Consider the following 23,389-nt stretch of genomic DNA (forward strand, 5'->3'; position numbering starts at 1 on the left):
CTAAATGTTGTGGGTACTAAAAGTTTATGTGGAATTAAAGTGAAATTGGAAAGAAATAATAGAAAAATAGTAAAGATCATCTAGATCCACCCAACCTGCCAAAGGCAGGGACACCTTCCACTAGACCAGGTTGCTCAAAGCTCCATCCAACCTGGACCTTCAACACTTTCAGGAATGGAGCATCCACAATTTATGTGGACAACCTGTTCCTATACCTTAGGTATAAGGTTCCTGTACCTTACCATCCTCACAGTAAAAATTTTCTTCCTAATATCTAACTCAAACCTACTCTCTTCCAGCTTGAAGTCATTGCCCCTTCTCCTGTCACTACATGTCCTTGTGGAAAGACCTCTCCAGCTCTCTTCTAGGCTCTCTTCAGGTACTGAAATGCCACAATATGGTCAGCCCAGACCCTTCTTTCCTCCAGGCTGAATAACCACAACTTTCTATATCTCTCTATTGAATATAGAAAAGAAATACATGGAAATCCTGATTATGTAGGCAGTAACTAAACTAGAAATGGTTGCAGACTGAGGCCTCCTAGAAGATGTACATGCTGAACCCAGTCTTAGCCTGTCTAAATGAGCCTGAGTTTTTTGTTGCTGTCAGGATGCTGGGCTGACCTGACTATTGTTCAATATGGCCTCTCTTCAGTTCTATGAATACTCCTTTTCTTGTTCCCTTTTTTATACTATCAAAGATTTTATGGACCCATATCTTGGATCACTACTAATGATCTCTCTTCTTCAGTTAAAATGTATATATTCAGTTAAAGTATATATTCTTTTTTCCATAGGAAACTTCTTTTACACTGATTATCACTGTTACTTTTTTTACCTTTTCCAATTCAATTCATTTGGGTTTTTTAAAGGTGGGATGACTGGAGTGAAATTCACTGTTAAAGATTTGAACATACTGTGGATTTCAGAAATATAATTTTCCCAAAAATTTCTTACTTTTTCTCTTTTTTTTTTTTTTTGACTGCTTGTGAATGTTGAATTACGGTTTTCAGAAATTTTCTGTAGAATGACATATATCTTTTTTTCAGCGTAGAAAGTATCTAATAAATATATACTAAATGTACCTGTAAAGACAGTTATATTTCTTTTATATATTAACTCTCATTTATCAATAATGAAATTAATCTACCTTTTTATTTTGCTGTTGTTTAGTATTGGAGGATTCTTTCCAACCACCTATATGTTTGAGCACCTTCAATACCTGTGGTCTTTCTTACATAGTAAGTAATTTATGAGTATGTCAAACAGCATAGTCTTCAGCACAGATTTTTCAGAAATAAAAAGAGAACAAATAAAGGCTTTGTCAGGCTCATCAGTTTGTTTTCATATGAAGTTTGATGCTCAAAGATAAACTAAATATGCACTCCTCAAGAGTGCACTTCAGTTTTTTATATTCTCCTTCAAAAGGCACTTTCATCTTGCACACTTAATTTTCATCTGTTCTTGCCAACAAAGCAGATATTATAATCTGGATAATATAAAGAAGTTAGATGGGAAGTGGCAGAACAAGACTTCAGAATTCCCCTGATAAGAGAACTAGAAGAGTTTATTATTTTCCTTTTTCTGATACAGCCCCAAACTATCATGAAACAATGCATAATACACTTTGGCCAAATACCTTTGTGTGAGAGTTCAGGGACCCAAGTCATTAACCTGCAACGTTTTTATTGCCTTAAGGCAGTAGAGCATCTATGTTAGTTGTCCATTTTTTTATACAGGAACTGAGGTTCAATGGATGTAGGGAAAGCATCTTGTGAAACTCTTCCACTACCCCACGGATGCTTTGCACTGTGATTATACGCCTTGGAGAAGCATTTTGTGGGCACAGATCAAACTTAACTTTTACACTGCAGACCTCCCAACATAAACTGTACTTCCCAAGAGTTTCTGCATTATTTTGTCACCTTCTGAATGGCTCCACATGTCGGAGAAGCTGCTTGAGCAGCTAAGCTCTCCAACTTCTACAGTAGAGCTGCCTAGTAATGGCAGAAATGGCACCATGTTTGTTGTTAACCAGGCTCATTTCCAAGGGGATAGAGAACTACTGACAAGCAGTTATGGCTAATACTAAACATTACTATTTGATTCTGAAACGTAACATATTAGCTGTTAAGAGTATTCAAGAGCAAAATAAGAAGTCCAGATATTTTACAACTTCATGACATGTTTAAAGAAAAAGAGTTGCTTTTTAAAGTTAATCTGGTATCCTTATAAAACTTTTGATCAGAAATATTTAATTTTATAAGGCTGAGAGAAGAACTATGTGTATTACTCATGTCTTACACATGGTTTAGTTAATCCATATGTGATCAGCATAGAGCAAAAGAAGAGAACAACAGTAGAAAAGAGAATATGGATTGCTTAAAATTTAGCACTATAACCAGCTTTTAGTAGCAAGCACTCCAAAGGCATTAGGGAATCTCTAACCCTAGCAATAGTCAGATTTTCACTAGAAAAGCCCCAAGGAGCCTGATGATAAAGGACTGAAGTTATATGCAACTTGAAATCTGGCTATGCTCTGAGCAGAGTGGTCCAGATGACCCCCAGAGATCCCTTCCAAATGAAATTTTCTGTGGCTCTATGAACTAGCCTGTACATTCTATGCAGTATCTAGAGCAAAAGTAAAATAGGATGAGGGATCACATAGACTGAGTTAATTGTCCCACTAGCATGAAAGAAAGAACACTGCATCTCAGTGCCTCTAGATGTGTGTGACCTGAATTCAGCAGCCCTGCAGACTTTGAACAAACAGGTTTTGAACTGTCTGGCAGGCAGAACTATTTTCACTGCCCTTTATGAAGAAGATGGATAGTAACAAATAAAATTTGATGCAGAACTTTAGTATCTCTGTGTTTAGTGTTCTGTATACAAAGGGCCTTTTTTTTCTGCTTTGAAATTAAACTACAAACAAGGTATTTCAGCTGGAAAATGAAAACATCTTTGAGATGTGCAGGGTCTCATATAAGAGAGAATGATATGGTGACAGCAATGGAGCAGTATGATCAAGCAGTGTATCAGGTGAAAGATAATGTGTCCAAAATATCAAGTCAAATAAACAGCAGTTTTTATTCAACTTGACAGCTGTCAAATGAGTAGGATGAGGCAGTCAAGCAGCAACTTCATTGCAGTGGACAAAATAAAGAGGTCATGGATGGGCGTGATTCACCCTCCAGTTCAATAGAACTGGTTCAAGTTCCTAAACACCTTTTAGCGTGTTCATTTCATTTCCCTCAAGATATAAAAGAACTCCCTTTGAAAGCAACACTAAAGCCTATTCCCACTGGAAATCAGAGCTGGTCATTGTGGTAGTCAGGCAATAGTGAAGGCCAGTGCAGGGAAAAGGTGGTGTGGGCCCTTTTCCCAAAAGTTAAAGAGGGGCTTTGTCTTGTAATTCCCTGTTACTTTCGGCTTTAGACACAATGCCTTCTGAATCTCATCACACCCTTTGTTTCATAATCCAATTATATATAACAAAAGTACTGTACTTGGGTTGTGCCAAGCTTCTGGAACAGTGCTTTTTCTTATATGTCCCAGTTCTAGTCCAGAAAGGAATTCTACACATCCACAAATTCTTTGGAAAGGGGAATGCTTAGCAAAGTAAAAAAGTTTCCTGATGATATGGACTTAGAGGAGTAAAAATGAGGACTACATATGAATAATTTTAGAAAGACCTTGTGAGATGGGGTAATAAACTGGGAGTTGAAAATCAACTGGAATAATGTAAAATGCCACACAGGGGAAAATCTTCACCTTTAATCTCATATTTTACAAAATTTTAAAACGCCTTTGCTTGACAGCATATTTTTCTTTCAATTTAGCTTTGTATGGAGCTACAAGAAAAAAAAAAGATTTATGGAACATCTTCCTTCTTTTATGAAAGCTATTTTTGTGTTGGTCATAAAAGGGTTTATAAAGACAGAAAAAAAATGAAAATGGGAGGAAATATTAAAATAATAGCATCTCCAGAAATGTTACTGAGCTATTTACTTTAGTACCAGTAAACTTGTACTAAATATCTTTCCAGGGAGTCTGTGATTTTCAGTGCAGTTTTATTCCAGACCCAGCTTGGAAGACTTAACATATCACTGAATCACTGCAGGACTGTTTCTTGCATAGACATGGAAGCTGATCATAACACCAAGTATCTTCCACATGATGTTTTTTCTTTCTTAATCAATATGGATACTCTGTTAGGAGTATGGAATTAATACCTGCAATGCCTACAGAAAAAAAACATTAGCTTCCTTATGATTTAAAGTACCTTGGATAAAGATGAGGTTCTACCTCTATTATAGCAAATAAAAGGTTTATTACCAATAAAAAAGTGTGTCAGTATTAGTTATTGGGGACAATATGAAATACTCTGGCACAAAAGAAAGGACTAAAATTTTTATTTAAGCTATTTCAAAATTTTATTTAACCTATTTCAAAATTACATGGATACATAGGATACATGGGTGCATTAAGGGTGCAGATAAAGCAGTTGTGATAGAAAAGGCTGGAAGTATTTTCACACCCCAGTTTTTTAATGAATATTTTTAATAATTAATTAATAATAATGGTGGTTGTGTAAACTGTCAGTAAGATGACCAAAAATTAATTTATAAAATGCAACTTCATATGGTAGATGACCAATATCCTGTTCATAAAACTAGTATGAAATTGAACCTTTTCCTAGTCAAACAAGAAATTCCCATTGGAATATTAATTATGACCTTTGATGAATCAGTGTTACAAGGTGAAGTACTTTCAGGGTGGAAATATTAGCATTACAGTGCATGATACAAACATGATGGATTACAACTATCCTTCAGCCTTGAAATTTCAGGTTCTGAAAAGGCAGTTTGCTCACAATTAATTCTAAGCACAAGGCTGCAGCTATTAAGCCAGCACAGCTAAATTGAGACAAAGGACTTGAGCCAAATTGCACTGTTTCACTTGACAAATCAAGATTGTCAGAATTTAGTGTCTTACAGATCACATTGAACAGCATAATTGGTTTTGGCACTGTCTTTGTGGATATTTAACTTAATTTTAAAAAATTTTTTACTGACCTTTCTTTTAAATATTTTGCAATGCTTTTCTTTGCTAGTTTTCAATGAAAAGAAAAAAAAAATAAAAGAGAATTAGAGCTGCAAAACCTTTTGTAAGAATTTTAAATAATGGTTTGAAGGGAAGGAGTTTGCTGCTGCATCAGTACCCAAAACTTCTTTGATAACTTTGTCAAGAGACTGCTCTACAACCCACTATAGAAACTTGCAAACACAGTATAAGAGTTGAAAGAAAGTAACAGTTGGAAAATAGCAAAATTCTACAGTGAAAGCATGGTGTTTACATCCCACTAAAATGCTATTGAGCCAAGTAATGGGGAGAGCAATTATGTCTTTTTTTCTACTCCATTACAGAAAATATGCTATACCAAATTTGTACTAGAAGTAAACAAGCATTACAAATAAATTCTTCTTCATGAGTTGCAAATTGTAAAGTGCAGAGCATGCAAGATATGCTCCACTGTAAGTCTGTCAGTTTATGCTGGTTATCCAAGTTATATGCAGCAGAGTGAGCCATGGATGTGGAAGAGCTGGATGGAATTTCATAAACAATTTTGATTTATAGCTATGTAGATAAAAAGAAAAAAAAAAAGTAGAAAGAAAAGCAAGCAATTTTCTTTAATTTTTCATGTAATTCTGGTTGGTTTAACTGGCCAAACACCAAACACCTGTATAATTTTAAACTGGCTCCTATTTACTTGCAACTCGCCAAACACAATAAGGGACTGTAGGCAGGTGGGAGAGGAGGGTAATATTCTGTTCAGAATATGTTAGAAAGACTGGTGAAACCTCCAGCATTCCTGTTCAGAGAAATACAATATTTTGCTTCCAGAAAGTAGATGCTATTCCAACACACAGGAGTAGAAAACATAAGCAGCATGGTGAATCTCTCTTACACACCTTAAAATCTTGTTTCTGGTTTGTATGATGAACTTCATTCCATATGGTATTTTAAATATTTTAAGATTTGTACGTAATCTTGATTTAATAGGATTTCTCTATCTTGTTAAATATCGATTAATTAATTCTATGTTTAAGTATTAGAAGCAGATATTTGACTGGCTTTGCTTATAAAAGCATCACTGTTAAAGAGAAAGCTATTTTAAGGCTCAGTTCTATATAATTCCTGTGATTACTGTTCACTACCAGGAACAATGGATCTGTTTGGCTTCAGTGGATTTGTTCACTGTAGTTTGGATGACAAACCTTAAGAAAACATATTTGCAGCAACAGGCCCTCAGGATGTTTCAATTTTTATTGCCCGTCTGTAATGTCACTGTATTACAGTGACCTGCTAGGTTAGTGAAAACTTTGAAAAATAACTCTTTGGACATTCCAGTGTTTGCAGAGGAAATGTCTGTTTCAGAAGCCCGGAGCTATATGGATACTGCTTATTTTGGGAATAAAGTCCTTGGTGGATCAGTGCTCGATACGGTGAGAAGAAAGATCAGGGATGCAATGCCTGCTCTGGAAAGGAACGTGGAAATAACCTCTTGCTCAGCTCTCATACTTTTGGAATCAGGGAATTTGGCGAAACGCATCTCGCTTGCGGGGATAATCGGCGTCGGGATGCTGCGCTCTGCTCCGTGGCACGCCTTGCTTAGGTAACAAACACAGGATTTTCCAGCCCAGCCGCAGCCCCTCGGCCGCCGGGTGCCTGGACCCGCAGCGTTTGGCGCATGAGCCCCAAGCGGCCGCTCGGTGCCCGGGCGAGGAGAAGCCGCCAGCCTTTCCCGGGACGGGACGCGGGGCTGGGCCGGCCCTCACGGCGGGCGGCGGCCGCGGCTGTCCCTCCTGAGGCCATTCCCGCCCTGGCGCGGCGGCTGCGGCGGAGCGCCCTGAGGGCGGCGGGAGGAGCCTGGCCCGCGCCTCCCGGTTTTCAGGCGGGCAGTCCCTCCAGTCCTTGCCCCGAGCTCTGAGGGCAGGGGAGCCGGGCACTCCGAGCCCCGGGAAGAGGCGGGGGAGGCAGCTTGGCTGCGGGGAACCCCTCGCCCCTGAGGGATGCTCTGCCGGCGAGTGCCTCTCGGCGGGAGCGGGGCTCTCGGATAAACACTGCGAAGGCTGAAAAGGAAAGCTTACAAGCGGTTATACACACCGAGAGGGAGAGACGGCTGCCTTCACACGTAATTCCCAGGGGAGGGAGGAGGTGGGTGACTGCCAAGAGGTAAACCACCTCGGCGACGGGACAGGAGGGAGGGAGCGAGGGAACCCCTCAGGGAGAGTCAGAGCAGCCTGAAGGGAGGCGGAAAAGCCCCGAACGCGAGGATTCATTTTACAGGTATACCCCTCAGCCACCGTGCTCCCTGCCAAAGTAGATTTTCCTGTGCCATTAAAAAAAAGTAAATCTATCAAGTTAGGAACAGTACATGATTACCGAAACTTGCAGTCCTGGTTAAGAAAATTAGTTATCTTAATTATGTAGTTAATGAAAGGTTTTGAACGTGTTCCTGTCGTCTCTCAGGTGTCAGCTTTGCGCTGTGACTGGGTTCTTCAGAGACATTGACGAGGCAGGCTGATACAAGTGTGATAAATCCTCTCAATAACTACAGAGAATATAATTCAAATTATGTTCTTCACACAAGGCAGATCGCTTTTTAAATTAAGTTGATGACTACATTTACCTTGAAGAAACATGTGCTAAACATCACCAGTACCAGGACATTTAACAACCCAGACTTGTGCCTGCAACAGCAGCACCTCTTTGCATATGAGAATAAACCTGATACAGTGTTTTGGAATACCCAAGAGCTTTTGGTAAACTTTCCTACAGTTGCACTTTACAACTTGGCACACAATGAAGACAAGAGGGGACATTTCTTTTAGCAATTAAAATTTTAAGAGTTTGAAAAGGTCTACTCTCAGATTTAGAGGATTTCATCAGTGGTTATTACTTTCTTTGTATTTGTTTTTAGTATCCAGGATATTTTTTGACAAAAATACTGTGCAACAAATGCATTAGAAAAGGCAATTCATCTCCTTAACTTGTCATAATACCAAAATATTCATTCTATTTTTGCAAAAATCCACAACTTTAACAAACCATTTTTAAAAAAACGTTCTAGAACATGGCTTTAAATGTTATTCAGTGATCCTGCCTTTATCTCAGGTCTGTAATGTATATATAGCAAATATAAATGTTGCAATAGATTCTATAGATTATATAATTACTGATTTTTTTTTTTCTTACAGAGTATGGAAGTCATTAAGGTACAATTTATGCCTAAAACTTTAATATTTTTAGCTTTCAGGACTGTCTCTGCAAGTATAGTACTTATTTCTGTGAGCATGAAAAGTACATATTCCAAAAGATCTTTATCTGCATCACCAAATGAAACTGAATGTTACCTTTATGCAAAGAGAAACAAAGCAGAAAGTGATCAAGAAATCAGAGAGAAAGAGGATCAACAAAAGCTAGAACAAAGCAGACATTGTGGGAGCAAGGACCAAATATCACCACATGAACTCCTCTATTTGTCAGAAAGACAAAACAACTGGGCATTAGAAAAACAGAGTTGTGATATAGCAAGAAAAACTTGTATGAGAGAGTTTTTCAGTTCTAAGGCTTGTTGTAATGAATCAGCATGTAAAGTATCAGCAAATGAAGTGTTCACCAAAAAATGGAGTCCTGAAAATGAAGACCAAAGTCCTATAGAAGATGACATTTCCATGAATGTAGGTGGACAGCCCTTTGAAACGGAGCTGCTCAATGTGTTGAGCACTGCTGACACATGTCAAAATCTACCGGTACTAAACCCACCCCAAGTGCAGCAGAACAACAGTATAGAACAAAACAATAAAAGAAATGAGGATAACGAGCTCAAACAAAACTCTTCAGTTACATCATTAAACAGACACATATTTCAGACAGAATTGTTAAGTCAAAAGTCTGTCTCAAATAAAAAGTGGCAGCAGTACCAGCTTTTTCAAATTCCATTTTTGAGTGGAACAAGTTCTTTGTTTTCATGCATAGAAAATAAAAAAAGTAAATTTCTGAAAAATATATGTTCTTCAGAAGATAAAAATTATTCCAATTGTGATAAGGAAGCTACTGCAGAAGAGGCTAATAAAGAGAGAAATAATTCAATGTCTGTAATTCGAACATTGAAACCTCTTAAGAGTATACAACCACTGGAAATCCCTAATTTTCAATTTCCTAGGATTTCAAATAAAATAAATTGTAAACAATCATCGACTAACTTTAAGGAAACAGACTGGAAGAATTTTGAAGGTGAACCATCTTTAATGGACTCTAAACAGATAGACTGTGTGCAAAAACTATCAGAGATAAGGAAAGAAAAAATCCACAATGATAAAAGCAGTGTAAAAGCTTCAACTGTTGGTTTTGAATTTAAAGAAAATAATTGCCCATCAATTAACAAAGAGGAGCACAGCACTTTGGCAGAAGAAGAAGTATCTGGAATTTATTTCAGATGCAACAGCACTGATGCTGAATATAATAAAATATTTGCTGAAAATTTCTTCAAAGATAAAATAATGGAGAATTCAGAGAGTGATGATGACCAGAAGTCAAAGATTCACATTTACATTAGTCCTAAAAATGTTCAGAATAAGAAATGTGTCAGCTCTAATGATCTTTTGCAGAGAAGGAGGAGGAAGAGCACTAATGAGAATGCAGGAATGTTTCATATGCAGATGAGTATTCCAGTAACAACAGAAGCATTTGAGAAAAATAAGTTAAACTTACACTGTGGTGTGCATGATTCCAACAGGGCTATTTGCTTGTACAAAGCAGAATCAAAACTCTCCACAAAGGAAATACTTGATTTCCAAAGTTATGTAACAAAAAATATTACATTTAAAAGTAATTGTCCTTGCATTATTGTGCAGGATTTTCCAGATAAGAGAGCAAGTTGCAACGCATTGACAGGGAAGGAAATGCTAAAATTAAAGTTTTCATTTCAAAACATGTTTGGATGGGTCAGGATGTGGACGGAGTCTTTCCATGAAGATATGCCCACGTGTCAGGATGACAGTGTTAAACCTTGGTCTCATTGCTGTGACACATTAAAAAAGCAGTGTGATGCTCAAGAGCCAGTAAAAAGCACTATAAATAGGAACCACAATGATAAAATATTCATGTGTTTGCTGGCTGTTGTTTCAAAGCCTCTGAAGGTGGAGGTACTAAAGAAAATGCTTGCTTCCTTTGTCAGTAGCACAAATACTATATTGACAACTGAGGGGAAGTCTATGCGAGGAGAGAAACAGTCCTTATGTGGCAGAAAGCAAAATCAGTTAAACTCATGCACAGATAATTCTTGGAGGCAATCCACGGGATTTCTTAATGAAAATGAAACTTATCCAGGATTTTTCAGTTCTAAGGTTGTGGAAAGCATTGATTTTGAGTTGCATAATGGATGGCAGAGAAGATGCTTTTATGGAACTTCACGTGAAGAAGAGTACACTTTCCTTCAAAGAGGTGCCTCCTTTCATAACCAAAAAAGCAGATTATGTAAGGGAAAACATGTCAGGAAACACCACCTCTTATCCAGAGAGACTGAAGGATTTACCACTGATTTGAGGTCAGTCAGTCACAAAAACTGTATGAAAAAGCAAATTTTACCTGCTAAATACCTTATCTTGCTGCAGAGCTCTTCTAATAGTTCTTCACTACACAGGATCTATTGCTGCAATATCATAAAAGTACAGTATCTGATAGGAGCCAATCTTAGATACCAGAGTTACTTTGCTGCTCATTCACAGCCGAAATTTGAAAAATTACATAAGAAAAGTACAGATCAGGAAATATCAGTAAATACCCTAAAGCAGGAGAAGAAAAAACCAAGCATAAAGCTTAATAGTTCTTTTAATGTAGAATTATTTAAAACTATCCCTTTTGTTTTATATGAAAATAAGAAACACAAAACAACTGGATATAGAAATGACATAATTTCTACAAATGAAGTCACTAATGAAATAGCATATACCATGAAAAAATATTTGGGTAACTCTAGTTATAGAAATGCTGATGAAAAAGAATGTGTTAATCCAAAAGAGTTGCAAATGAATTGTCACGATTTTCTTTATAAAAAATCTTTTTCTATTTTTGACACATATGAAAAAATTCCCCTAGCCACTGATTCTGAAGACTTTGACCAGATCCCACTTGTAAAGCAAGACAGTTCTATGCAAAAAAAGTTTTGTGAAGAAAGTGCAGTCACTGGTTCAAAAGAAATTCAGTGTTTGCCTGTTGAATCAAACAATGTCTTAATTCTATCTGAGCAGCTAAAAGCAACCACAGAAGAATATACATATCTCCTGTTGCTAGATAGACAAATAAACAAACATGAGAATTGCAAAGACTTAAGTACTTGTAGCCCACATCCAGCAAATAAAAAAGTAGACGACCAAAATACTTATTTATTTTCTGAAAATTTATTTCCTAGTACCTCAAATGTTTATCAGTCTGTCACTTTGCCACTGGATAGCAGCTCATTTGTCAAAAGAGAAATAAGTGAAGATGGGCCCTGCAGGAATTCCTCAAGTGCAGACAAACAAAAGGCAAGTGAAACAATTCCTGCCATGGTACAGTATCTATCCACGGGCAGTCCTGCCGTGACAGATACACACTTGCAACTAGCGGCTAAAGAAACGGCTCCGTTTGCTTTACAAGGCCACGAAGAGATGAATAAGACAGGCAGTTCAGAGCCAGCAACTTTGAAACAACATCTTGAATATGTAAAAGGACAGGAAGAGAGGACTTATGAACAAATGCATGTAACTAATGAAAGTCAATGTGAGACTGTAATGAATTACTTGATTATGTCATATTCAGAAGATAAATCTAAAACATTCATTGCTGCAGAAGAGGAATTAAAAATGCCTTTATCCATAATGAACAATGGATGTCTTGAAGATGTAAAAGATAAGTATTTACCCCTAGAAAATAAAATCACATACGAATTTGAACTGAAGAGAAAATTTGATTTAGTGCTAGAAGAGCTACATATGTTTCATGAAATTAGCAAAGAAAATGTAAACACTTTATCTAGTTTGGAAACAAACTTGCTCAACACTTCCTGCGAATTAAGTAATGCTGAGGGAATAGATGAAAACATGGCAAGGAATTCTCAAAGGAAAATACATATTTCTTCTTCAATCTGTGGTACCACAAAAGAAAAACACATGACTGACATTAATGAGAGTTTATTGCATGAAAGGATATTGAATGAAAACGAAGACCAGCAAGTATCTAAGGAATATTCTATTTCAAGAATGTCAAGCGAAGAATTGCTGCACTCTCCTGCAGAAGGTAAGCACATGGAATTACTTTTTTATGTAATTAAGGAAATTTAAATTTTAGGCAATATTTGATTTGCTTTAAAGGTATCTTTCTCAACTCAAATAATTTCATGTTTTCATGGCATTCAGAATTTGGTGGATAAATGTACTTGCTTATGAATAGCCAAAACCAAAAACTCCAACAGTACTGCACACTGTGCTGTAACAGGTGCAGCTCAGAATCCAGCTGGTCAGCTCCAGGCTTGCTGAAACCTCCATTAATGCACATTCTGTTTCAGATCATTCATTTTGTCTGATTTCATCACAATGAGTCCTAAATTCCCTAAAAGAGTCAAATACCACATTGAGATGCGCACTCAAAGAGAGAAAAAGTCTCAACTAAAACATGATACAATGTTTCCAAAGGAGAAAACTGTTTCCTTTCACTGCTAACATGGACTCACTCATGGAATAGTTTGGGTTGGAAGGCATATTTGTAGGTCGTCAGGTTCAACCCCCTGCAACAAACAGGGTCATCTGCAGTAGATCAGATAGCTCAGAGCCCTGTCCAACCTGATCCTGAATATAACTATATAACTCGTACAACTTATATAAATATAGTTATCTTTGTTCAAAATTTAGATGCTGCTGGTTTTATCACTTTCAATTTTTTTTACCCAGAGAAGATCAATCCCTGTTACAAATAGGATGTGGGGAAATATGATTCATAAGATTTCTTAGAGTCATAAAACTCTAATACTCCTACCCCTTTTGCTAGATAATCAAGAGGTATTTAATGAGTTGAGGCAGGACACTGGGAAGAAAACCCGGTGAATGCTCTATCTTCTTGTATAAATATCTCAAAAGTGATAAGTAAATTATTAAAAAAAAAAAAAAAAACAAAAACCTCTTCAAACTGTGTATTTGTCAGATTTTGGACCTGAAATTCAGTTTGCAGAAGTGATGAGTTCTCACAGCTGCAAACAAAGTTGCTGAGGTTTATGCTTTGGTCATATTTGGTAAATTACCTGATGAAAGTGCAACTATCTCAAAATTGTCATCAGAGCTAAATTTCTCAGTGGTTTGGATCTACATTTAAAAAGTGAACATTTCAGAGGGATTATGAAAGTAAGTAGTGTCTGGGAAGAAATTGTTAAAGTGTCACAGAAAAACCACAGAAGGAATTCTGTTCAGTAGAGCTTTAACAACATAATGTGCTGCAAGTTACACCTGAATGCCTTGCAGAGCATGAAAACTTAACAGATACTGGGAAAATGGCTCAGCAAGTGATCACTTTGCCTAAGCCTGGAATAAGAAGATCCAAGTGGAACTTCATGAGGTGTAGAAGCAACTTTTTGCAAGCCTCTGAGAATGACTTTGTGGCTTTGTTTACATTACCGATAGTGTGCACATACATGTTTTAATCAAATCAACAGAACCACAAAATAATCACTAGATGAAACAAAAGAAATAATTTGTTTTTAATAATCAAATAAAAAAACGCAATTTTTTTTGTTTTTGTTTTTGTTTTAACACTATTTAGGTGCAGCCTATAGAAATCCATACACATGGAATCCAGCTTTTTTACCTGGCACACTATTTAAGGAACAAAGCTATAATTTACAGAAAGAAGGAGGTAATAGTTACATTATTCTGCAATTTATACCACAAATCCCAGTGCTAATAGACTTACTTCTCAAACATTTGTATTTTTTTCTTCCCTTTTTATTTCTATCTCTATCTATAGAAATCACATTTGGTTTAGTTGTAGGTTACTAGAAAAGTGTCCTGTGTTCAGCTTGGTTCACAGAACAAGCCATACTGATGAGTATTTTTGTTCATTGGAGAGAAGAAAAGAATTTTAACAACATGGGGTTTCCTTTGCTGCTTATTTTGGAGCCATTTGGAACAAACATCTTTGGGCCTTCAATTATTGTAATGTAGCCAAGTTATACTACATGATTCATTATATTTTTTTTTAAGATCTGCAATTTTGTGCCCATCGTGGAAGGAAATCCAGAAGGATATTGTAAAGTGATCTTTTAGGATTTCACAAAGCATGTTTTGGCAGTTTTCCAACATATGGAAACATTTGGTTTATTCTGAAATGAAATTCTAAAACTTTGTCAAGGAAAGGCTATAAATAAACTTCTGCTTTACTTAGTGAAATCATCTACTGCTATTTTGACTTTTATCCCCCATTGCATCTCTTAAAACTGTTGAACAGCTTTCTGGTTTGAGAATTTAGAACCTTTTTCCTTTACTCAGGACATTATGGAAAGTAAAGAGACTGAAAAACATTGACAGATGAACTCTGGTGTTCTTTTCACCTATATTTTATTGAAGTTATGTCATCTTGTGAAAATATTTCACATACCTGATGCAAAATGTTACAGAAAATTCTGCTTTACTTCTTTGCTCTTTGTCACTACTCTCTAAGATTTTATATTTTTTGTGATGTGGATTCTAGTTTCTGACTTACATAATAGGTATTGTTATGGCTTAGGGAAATTCAGGTTCCAGAATGCTGTATTGTACATAACACACCAAGGGGGTTGATATGAATATCTTCTTGGAAGTCTTGTTTAGATGAGATTGAGGCTTGCTAAGTGAAACATTGTTCCCCCCATGACTGAACCTGGATGTTTTTTCCTTTTCTCCTTTCCCTGCTATTTTGTGCTGCAGGGTTAAGGACAAAGGAAATTGGATGTTTTCTCCATTGCTGTTATGTCTATTTCCTTTATATTGCTTCATTGTGTTCTCTAAAGTCCCATCTGAGCTTTCCCAGAAATGTTTGGGAAGACACCTTAGCAATGAGTATTTCCTTTTTTCATCCATGGTTGCTGACAAATTGTGCAAGTTGTTAAGGGCAGTGGCATATTTCTAGGGCATTTTATACCTTTTTTTTCAGTGTTTTGTCAGAATCAACAGGAATCTAGAATTCTTCCAGTAGAAGAACCTGAAAAAATTGAATGTTCCCCTCATCATCCTTCTCAGTTGATGGCAAATTGGAAACTGTTGAGTATCGTCTTTACTTGAGGAGTTACATTGGCAGACAGTTCTCTTCCATTTACACTGAAAGTTGCCTTGGAGGTTATTCTGAAATTGGGTTTTGTCAGGGGAAATACTATACTTACTGTACTGATAGGAGTTAAAGTCAGAAGCTATGCTGATGTGTGACTGTCTCCCTCTGTTTTTCAGTAGGATTCTGAGCCATCACATCTTGTCACAGAACCTGTGACTGCTTTGGAAAGGAGATACCTAGGTGGGACAAGAAGATTCATACCCCAGGAGCTTTACAGTTTACTGTGACTATCAGCCATGCTTTCCTGGCTACTTATGAACCCACAACACTTGACCAACTTTCAGTGCATGCCTTTCCTCTTCTAGCTGGCTCTTAAAACTCTTAGAAAAGACATAGCAGCACTGCTGCCTTATCTTTGACTTAAGAATGGAACTTTGGGATTTTTTTCTCATCCCACCATTAAAAATTCTTGTAAAAGGCTTAGGAAAACTTTTCTCTCCCTTTACTAGGATACCAGCTGAATACCTAAAACTCTTCTACACACAATTTGATGTTCTAGCTAACTGCTCAGTGCTTCATCATTTTATAGAATGATGAAGAACAGAACTGGAAAAGATCTTGAGAAATTTGACCCCATCTTCTTCCAGATGAATCATTGTGCTAATCTCTAGTTAACAAGGTCATGGGTATTCTATTCTGCCCCAGTATTATTTTATGCAAAACTGAACTTCTAAAGGACGACTGATACTACAGTGATCAGTGCTAGAGATAACTACATGGTGCATACCTTACCTAATACAATGTGGAACAGAAAATAGGCATCCTCCTATCCTGCTTTATGTAAAATGAAAGGCACAGGGCAAGACATCAGACTAATTGTGAGTATTAAAGTGTATCCACCTCAGCTTGTCCACTCTGTCCCGAAATGTTAATTTGTATCAAATTGTGAGCCTTTGCAGTCTGTTAGGAAAGTTATGTAATGTTGGGTTGAGGATTATTCTAATCAGAAGGAATCTGCACATGACCCAGACGCAAGCATTTCCTTCTCAGCCCAAAAGAATCGGTTTGATGCTCTGCAGCAGAGCGGAGGTGGGATAGGATGAAATAAAGGATTGCTTAATTAATATTGGTCTAATTTTATATATTGTCAGGATGTCATTCTTGTCTATATCATACAGAATTCTAGGCCTGCTTTCATTTTTTATTCTTTCTTTTCAAAATAGGATACTTTTTGTCTCATGATGTCATAAGAGTACAGCCTCTTAAAACATGCAAGGGCCCCATCAGGATTGGGCTGTCAAGAAAGGCTCGGCCAAAGAAGCTTCATCCTTATCTGAAGTGACTTCCTAGATTCTTTTACCAAACATCACATCTGGGATCACTCTGCTTGAAAACTGTTGAAATGTTTTAACGTTAATTTTTTGGTACTTTGATCTTTGTGGTTTAAGGGGGTTTTAGATATTAATATTTCAGTATTTGCTAGTAATTTATTTAGGAATACTCCTGTGTATACTTGATAGCAAAGGGATTTATAATGAATGTTTACCAGTAGAAGTTTTAATGGAAGGGCGAATTCCTTTTAAAGTTTATGTAATATTAATAAAATCTGTCATGTATTTTTCATCTATTAAAATATACAGTTGAAATTTTCTGTCACATCCACACATCCTTAGAATCCTCGGTGTGTTTATGTAGTTTTAAAAACTCCGTGTTTTTAAAGAGATTTGTTACAAATGTTTAGAGTGATGTAGAAGAGCATTTCAGGAAGTTAAGTTTAGATTGCTAAAAGGAAGATTATGTTTTAGGCTTCAGTGACAGTTTCCTCCGAGGTACTTCCAGTTCCATGTACTTGTCCCATTAGACAAAAATTGGAATAAATCTATAAATGCTACAGACATACTGTCTCATTCTGAGGGTACTGATTCCATTGCATATATGATGGAGAAAAAATAATAGCGCATAAATTCTGGAGGTTATATATCTTGAAAAATGGGGACACTTGGAATTCTCTGAAGCATGCAGATTTTGGTTAGGGACATCTAATTGTTATTATACTGATTTTTTTTTTAATAAAGAATAGAGGCAGTTTCAACTGAATAAAAGCACAAAAAGAAACAAACCTGAGTGAAGTCTGAAAAAAATTCCTGAAGTGTCAGAACAAGAGTAATCTAATAACAGGCATTCAGAAAATAGCTTTAGGCCATCTGTGATTGCACAGAGTTTTTTAGACAGAGAATATTTCACCCTGCAGTGGATAAGAGAGTATTCCAGGATAAAAAGTGTTACAGAACAGTGATGGAATGATGATAAACCCCAACAAAAATAATAATACGTGGTTGCAGCTGACACAAGGAAACTGAGCAAGCTGAATTGATAGGGAATTTATCTGCAAATAAAATTTTTTATAGAATTTTTATAGAATCTCTATCACCAGTGCAAAGACTAAGTAACTTTAAATTTTAATTTCTTTAGCAGCAACATTCAGACTATATCATACGTAACAGTAAGCATATCAGTATGTTTATATTCTAAGGATCTCCGTAAGAAAAAAAGTTCAGTCCACAATATTGAGAGAAATCAATGAACCAATAAAATCTAGAAAAAGAGTTATAATTTGGTTCATAGTTCCTTTTGTATGAAATAGTAAGAATCTCAGATGAAAATTTGTTTCTAGGAACAGCTGGTTCTAAAATAAGAGTTTTAAACTAATCTGTTAACCACAGATTGTCCAAAACGTACAGTAAATGGTGTGCACCTGGTTTAAATTTTTATTTAAATTTTAATGTAATTTTAAACAACAAAAGTTGCTAACTTTCCCGCTAAAAATTTGGTGATGCAAAAGTAAAACTGTACATACTAATTGAAAGCATAGTTCTGGACAATACATTATCCTTCATCAGTGTAACTAATTTATGGAAAAGTTTAAAAGGGCTAAACAAATGGACAAATGGGACACATGTTCAGAAGCAGCTCCTAGAAGGGCAGGGGCATTAGACAACTCCCTTGGGAGTATGCAAATGAGGCAGCAACTGGACAGGAATGGATGGATGGATGGATGGATGGATGGATGGATGGATGGATGGATGGATGGATGGATGACTTTTTCACCTTCACCATCAGCAGCAGACATCTCTGTCTCAGAGAGGGTAACTTGGCAGGGTGACACTGTGGAGCTGCTTGAGGGCCTATGGTGGATAGCAAACTCTAAATATCAGCTGAGGGTTGGTAGAGGCATTCTGGTTTCTCAGTGCTTTGCAAGAAGTATCAACTTAAGTTTCCCTGGATCCCAGCAAGAAGAAGCTGATCATAAATCTTTAGGTGAGTGGTGTTTATTGTGTGCTGGCACAGAGCAAGGGGAGCTGGTCTATAGGCATTGGAATGTCCCCCTGGAGTTTTGTCTTCACACATGGGCAAACAGTTTTTGAGTGCTGCTAGATATGAACTGGTTGCCAGGCACAGTGTCTTATCAATAGCTCATTTAGGTCATATTTCTAACGGTTGATGTTTAAAGTAGAAGGATTTCTTAAGATTTGGGAGATATACTTCTGCATTTACAACCCGCTGTGTCCAACAGACCCAAGAAGATGGCCTTTGTCATTCTGAAATCAGTAACTTCAATACAAACTCATGTATGGAGATGATGTGACCCCACTAAAGCGTACTTGTAATGAACATTCAAATAGATAGTTCTGAAACTGAAGGATAACCTGTTCCTTGAAATATTTAGGCATTTTTTTCTGCCTTATAGTAAAATTTCGGATGCCTGGAAACTCATATTAGTCTAAAATCTGCAGCAATTAATATTATAGAAAGATTCTATGAAATTACCTCAGCATTGTTTATACAGCTAATCATCTTTCCACTGAGGAACATTTTTGCCTATTATTAAATCAATGAACTCACCTGTTTTTTTTTAAATATGTCTGTTTGTCTGATGCTTATATAAGAAAATACTATAATGCTATTGTCTGCAGAAGACAGAGGTACACAGGCTACTTTTTCAAGAGATAAAGTCTTAATTCACTGAATTTATACTCAGTGGCAAACTCCCTTGTGGTTGATGGTGCAGCTTGTGCAAGAATGTCCCCAAATATCCTGGAAAAAATTCTGGAAAATACCCAAAACCAAAAACCCAGACAATAAGTCAAACGAAACAACAAAAATTGGACCACGCAGAGAAGTAGAATAGTCCAGCTGAGATATTATGTAAACCTTATGTCTGACTGCTCATTCAGCTGGAGAGAGCTGCTAACAACATGCCCTCATCTTAAATAACAGAGGAAGGGTTGGCACTGGGAATGCTGCCTGGCCTTCTGCCAGCTCCAGCTTCCCCAGCCACCGTCGGCGGGAATAGTTCAGGTACCTCGTCCTGCTGGGGAGCAGCACAAGAGCTCTCGACTGTGCAGCGATGGAAGCTGGTGCCATTCCAGGGACTTTGGGAATTGCACGGGAAAATGCCAAGCCAAGATCCCACCATATGTCTTTGCATATCTGATTGAAGCAATACGTATAGATTTTGAATTTTCCTGTTGCAGAAACTGTATCTGGTGATGTTTTTGAGTTAGCTAAACTTGCTAATGCTGTCTGTAACACAAATGCAGTTGTTAAGTGTCATTATACTTTAATAATTATGCAGGAAAGCTTAAATATAATTTCTGAATAATTTTGTATCAGCTGCTAGAACAATAGATATAGCTTGGGCTTGTTTAATACAAAAGGATTCAATTATAGCCTACTGAAAACCTTGAATTTCATTATATCTACCAATACATGTGATTTTTTAATAAATAGTAATTGAATGTATTTTTTGTCTGCCTTTTGAATGACTGGATGCAAAGATAAAACTGCTCTTCCCAGTATATTTTGGATAAATGTGGGTGATTCATAAGTGAATATAAGCAAGATTATTAAAATTCAGTTTAATAGCAACACCTGCATATAGAAATGTGGTTGTTTTCTCTATCAGGGCATTGAATTGAAACAGGTAATGAAGTCCTCTGACTCCTCCTACTGTTGGAAGACAGTTGCCAAACCAAAACAGATGATAAATTTCAAGGAAGCCTTTGCAGAAAGGGTTCAAATAACTGTATCTATCAAAAGGTTCTGCATTAAGGAAGATGGTGCCAAGGCATTTTGTGAATACACTTTACCAAGAAGCTTCATGTGGTTAGGGAGGAGTTCCACTTTTGGTCTTAAAATTCACATTCAATTTGGATTTTAATTTTCTGCTCCCAGCATGGACATCCCATCATTATTCCCATACACCGCTGGAGAATGTACCTGCTATTTTCCCCTAGCCAAGACACTGAGGTCACTTCACCTGCTGTGTTCCAGCTGAGCCAGAGGTAGAGCATTTCTAAACACAGTGTCAGGTAAATTAGAAGTACATTTTAAAAATATCAGGGAAAATGAAAAGTTAATTTTGTTTAAAATTATTTTTGTCAATAATGGTTCAGGTGAAAATGTAAATAAGGGCACTCATTTCAACATTTACAGTCAATGTGGTAGATGAATGGTTGATAGTTGTCTTTATGAACTACAGCAATTTAACAAGCTATGTTTAATTTTATGAGAAAAAATAGTCTATCATGATCTGATAAAATAATAAAAGTAAAGAGATGTTTGTTTTATAAAATATATGCTACCATGTGGTATTTGATCTGATTCAATGCTATCATAGAATTGTGTCCTCCATTATTTGAAATTTTCCCACTACAAGGCCCCTTCAATTATGAAAATATTTTTAGCTAGGAACTGTAGTGAAAATTCAATATAAATTATATTCAATGTATGCACTAAGAAAGACGCATAGAATAATCTGCTGTTCAAGCACTTTCTGTCAAAGCTTAAATATGCAGAAATATGCAAAACTGCACAAAAAAATGTGAAAAATAAATGCTTCAGCATGTATGTATATATATGTGTATATATATATATATTTTTATATATATATGCATGTGCATAACCTACCATATTTAAAGTATTATCAAAATATATATTCCTATTACCAATAGCATTTTGGAGCCTGTAACTCAACATATTGGCAATGATAGATATCAGAAATTGTAACAGATGTTATGGCTGCGAGTGGAGAGATGAGAAGCGGATTGAATTGACTTGGGAAACCCCAATCAATAAAGTAAGAAGGCCCTAAGGTGACCTGAATTGCCTTTAGGACAGAACTGTCTTTCTCCATTGATCAGTGGGGAGACTTAGGGGAAGCTTTGCCACAGTCAGGGTTCTCAATAGAGTGCAAGAGTTGAAAAATATTTTTCTCTCTTACTTGGACCTAAGGGTGGAAGAATTAGCTGTTTAAAGTGCTCTCTAGCATTGAAATTCTGTTATTCTTAGGTCTGCATTCAAGCAGCATCCAGGATCTTGATTCACAACTCACTGTTTACTGCACAATATTGCAACAATGACTTGGTTTCTGTCCCAGAGGTTTTGCAAGTAATTTTTTCAGTCTGTAAATTTACTTTTAGTTATTGCTTGTTCCTATGATATTTAAAGGAGGCAAAATGGAAAAAAAAAAGTTTTTAAAGAGAGAAATCTTTGGTTTATTTCTATGGTAGATAAAGAAATGTTTCAATTTTAAAATATCTCTGCTTATTTGGAGGAGGATGATGATGGCGTCATGAGTGAAGGGATGGATTACATGTATGCAACGGGCAGGGAACTGTCCCTGGCAAAAACAGTGTCCTATAAATAGTCAGGAGATGGAGTTTGAGTTAAATTCTTCTCATCCATTCCAAGCATTCTCACACTTTTTGGAGAAAACATGTCCTTGAGAAAGTGAATAATGTTTTATGTGCCATTTGGGCCAGCTTTTGTGTGCCTTATCCTACATATCAACTTGTTCTTCTTCATACCTCACTTTCTTCCCTCTCCTTAACTTCTTTTATGCTGGAATTTTCTGAGGTTCTTCCATTATGGTTGAAAGCAAATAGAGTCAGACTTTCCCACACTCAGCCTAGTTCCAGCAAAGCTTACCTGCCTGTGCTTGCCAAAGTTTTGAACTTACCTTGCTTGTGACACAGACGTGCACTAAAACTGAGCAGCTGCCATGAACTACCGGTCTTGTCCAATATTTTCGCTGTGACAGGGGCTCTTTGGCCATGTGTGTGTGGGGAATGGTCTCACTGTTCTTCCCTCACCACATTTCTGTAAGCCTGTGCTATCATGGGGGGTGCTGACTCACCAAACTTTGAGATGGTGAGCAGGAATGGTTCTAAAAAACAGTAGTGTTAGAAATCTTCATTTCCCAGGGACATGTGGAGTGTGATGGCCAAGGGAACTTGAACAAGATATTGATTTTGGAGCCATAATCATAAGGACAGTGTTGTGAGAATTAAATATAGCTCTGCTTTTGCTTCCTAAAAAGGGTTTGTGAGTATTTCTGTGCTTATTTCCTTTTATGTATATATATTTCTGTTTTACATGTATATTTTATTATTTGTTTTAAAAATCCCTGTTATTATCAATATATATGTAAAAAAAACTTTTGTGAAAAGGGAAAATTGTAGAAAAATATGTTTTGACATATTTTTAGAACAGGATCTCTATTGACATTTTTCAGAAGAGGATTTTTTTAAAAAGATGATAAAAGCTTGAATTATGCTTGCGTGCCACACTACACTGCTCTCTTTTATCCCATAGATTTAGTATGCTATTACTTGAAAATAATTACAGGGTACAAAGATTGGAGCCATGAGAAATGAACATTTGAAAAACATTTCAAGACTGTTCACAAAACTGAAGACACAGCTCACGACGTGTTCATCCTTGTGAAAATTCTTCCTTTGTAAGTGCTACCAAGGTCAATGTCATCTTCAATTCTTTAATGCACACTGTAATCGCAAACCATGCAGATTAGATCTGCCCAGAGCTATTCCTGTTTGTTCATCCAGCTTTTAAAAATACATGTTTGTGCTCTTCTATTAAAAAATTTTCATTTAAGAAATCAGCAGTCCAAGCTTGTATCAGGTCTTTCATTATATTCATTCTCCACCTACATTTCATTTTGTCCCAGAAATATATGCAAACAAGTTTCCAGC

The 23,389-nt window shown here is 36.6% G+C and overlaps 1 protein-coding gene across 3 annotated transcripts; it reads left to right on the forward strand.

Moving 5' to 3' along the window:
- Positions 1 to 281: 281 nt before the first annotated feature.
- Positions 282 to 20,138, forward strand: RAD51AP2 (RAD51 associated protein 2). Of its 3 annotated transcripts, none has more exons than XM_072926348.1 (3): positions 282 to 6,675; positions 8,313 to 12,341; positions 13,854 to 20,138. In XM_072926348.1, exons 2-3 carry the CDS (start codon positions 8,357 to 8,359, stop codon positions 14,087 to 14,089), a joined length of 4,221 nt encoding a protein of 1,406 aa, XP_072782449.1. In that variant the 5' UTR covers positions 282 to 6,675; positions 8,313 to 8,356; the 3' UTR covers positions 14,090 to 20,138. The 3 variants fall into 3 exon arrangements, with proteins under 3 accessions (XP_072782449.1, XP_072782448.1, XP_072782450.1); XM_072926347.1 differs by lacking the exon at positions 282 to 6,675 and adding an exon at positions 6,682 to 7,349; XM_072926349.1 differs by lacking the exon at positions 282 to 6,675 and adding an exon at positions 6,682 to 7,217.
- The last annotated feature ends 3,251 nt before the right edge of the window (positions 20,139 to 23,389 follow it).

This window comes from Taeniopygia guttata, chromosome 3 (genome assembly GCF_048771995.1).
Source record: "Taeniopygia guttata chromosome 3, bTaeGut7.mat, whole genome shotgun sequence".
In the NCBI taxonomy this organism is placed as follows: domain Eukaryota; kingdom Metazoa; phylum Chordata; class Aves; order Passeriformes; family Estrildidae; genus Taeniopygia; species Taeniopygia guttata.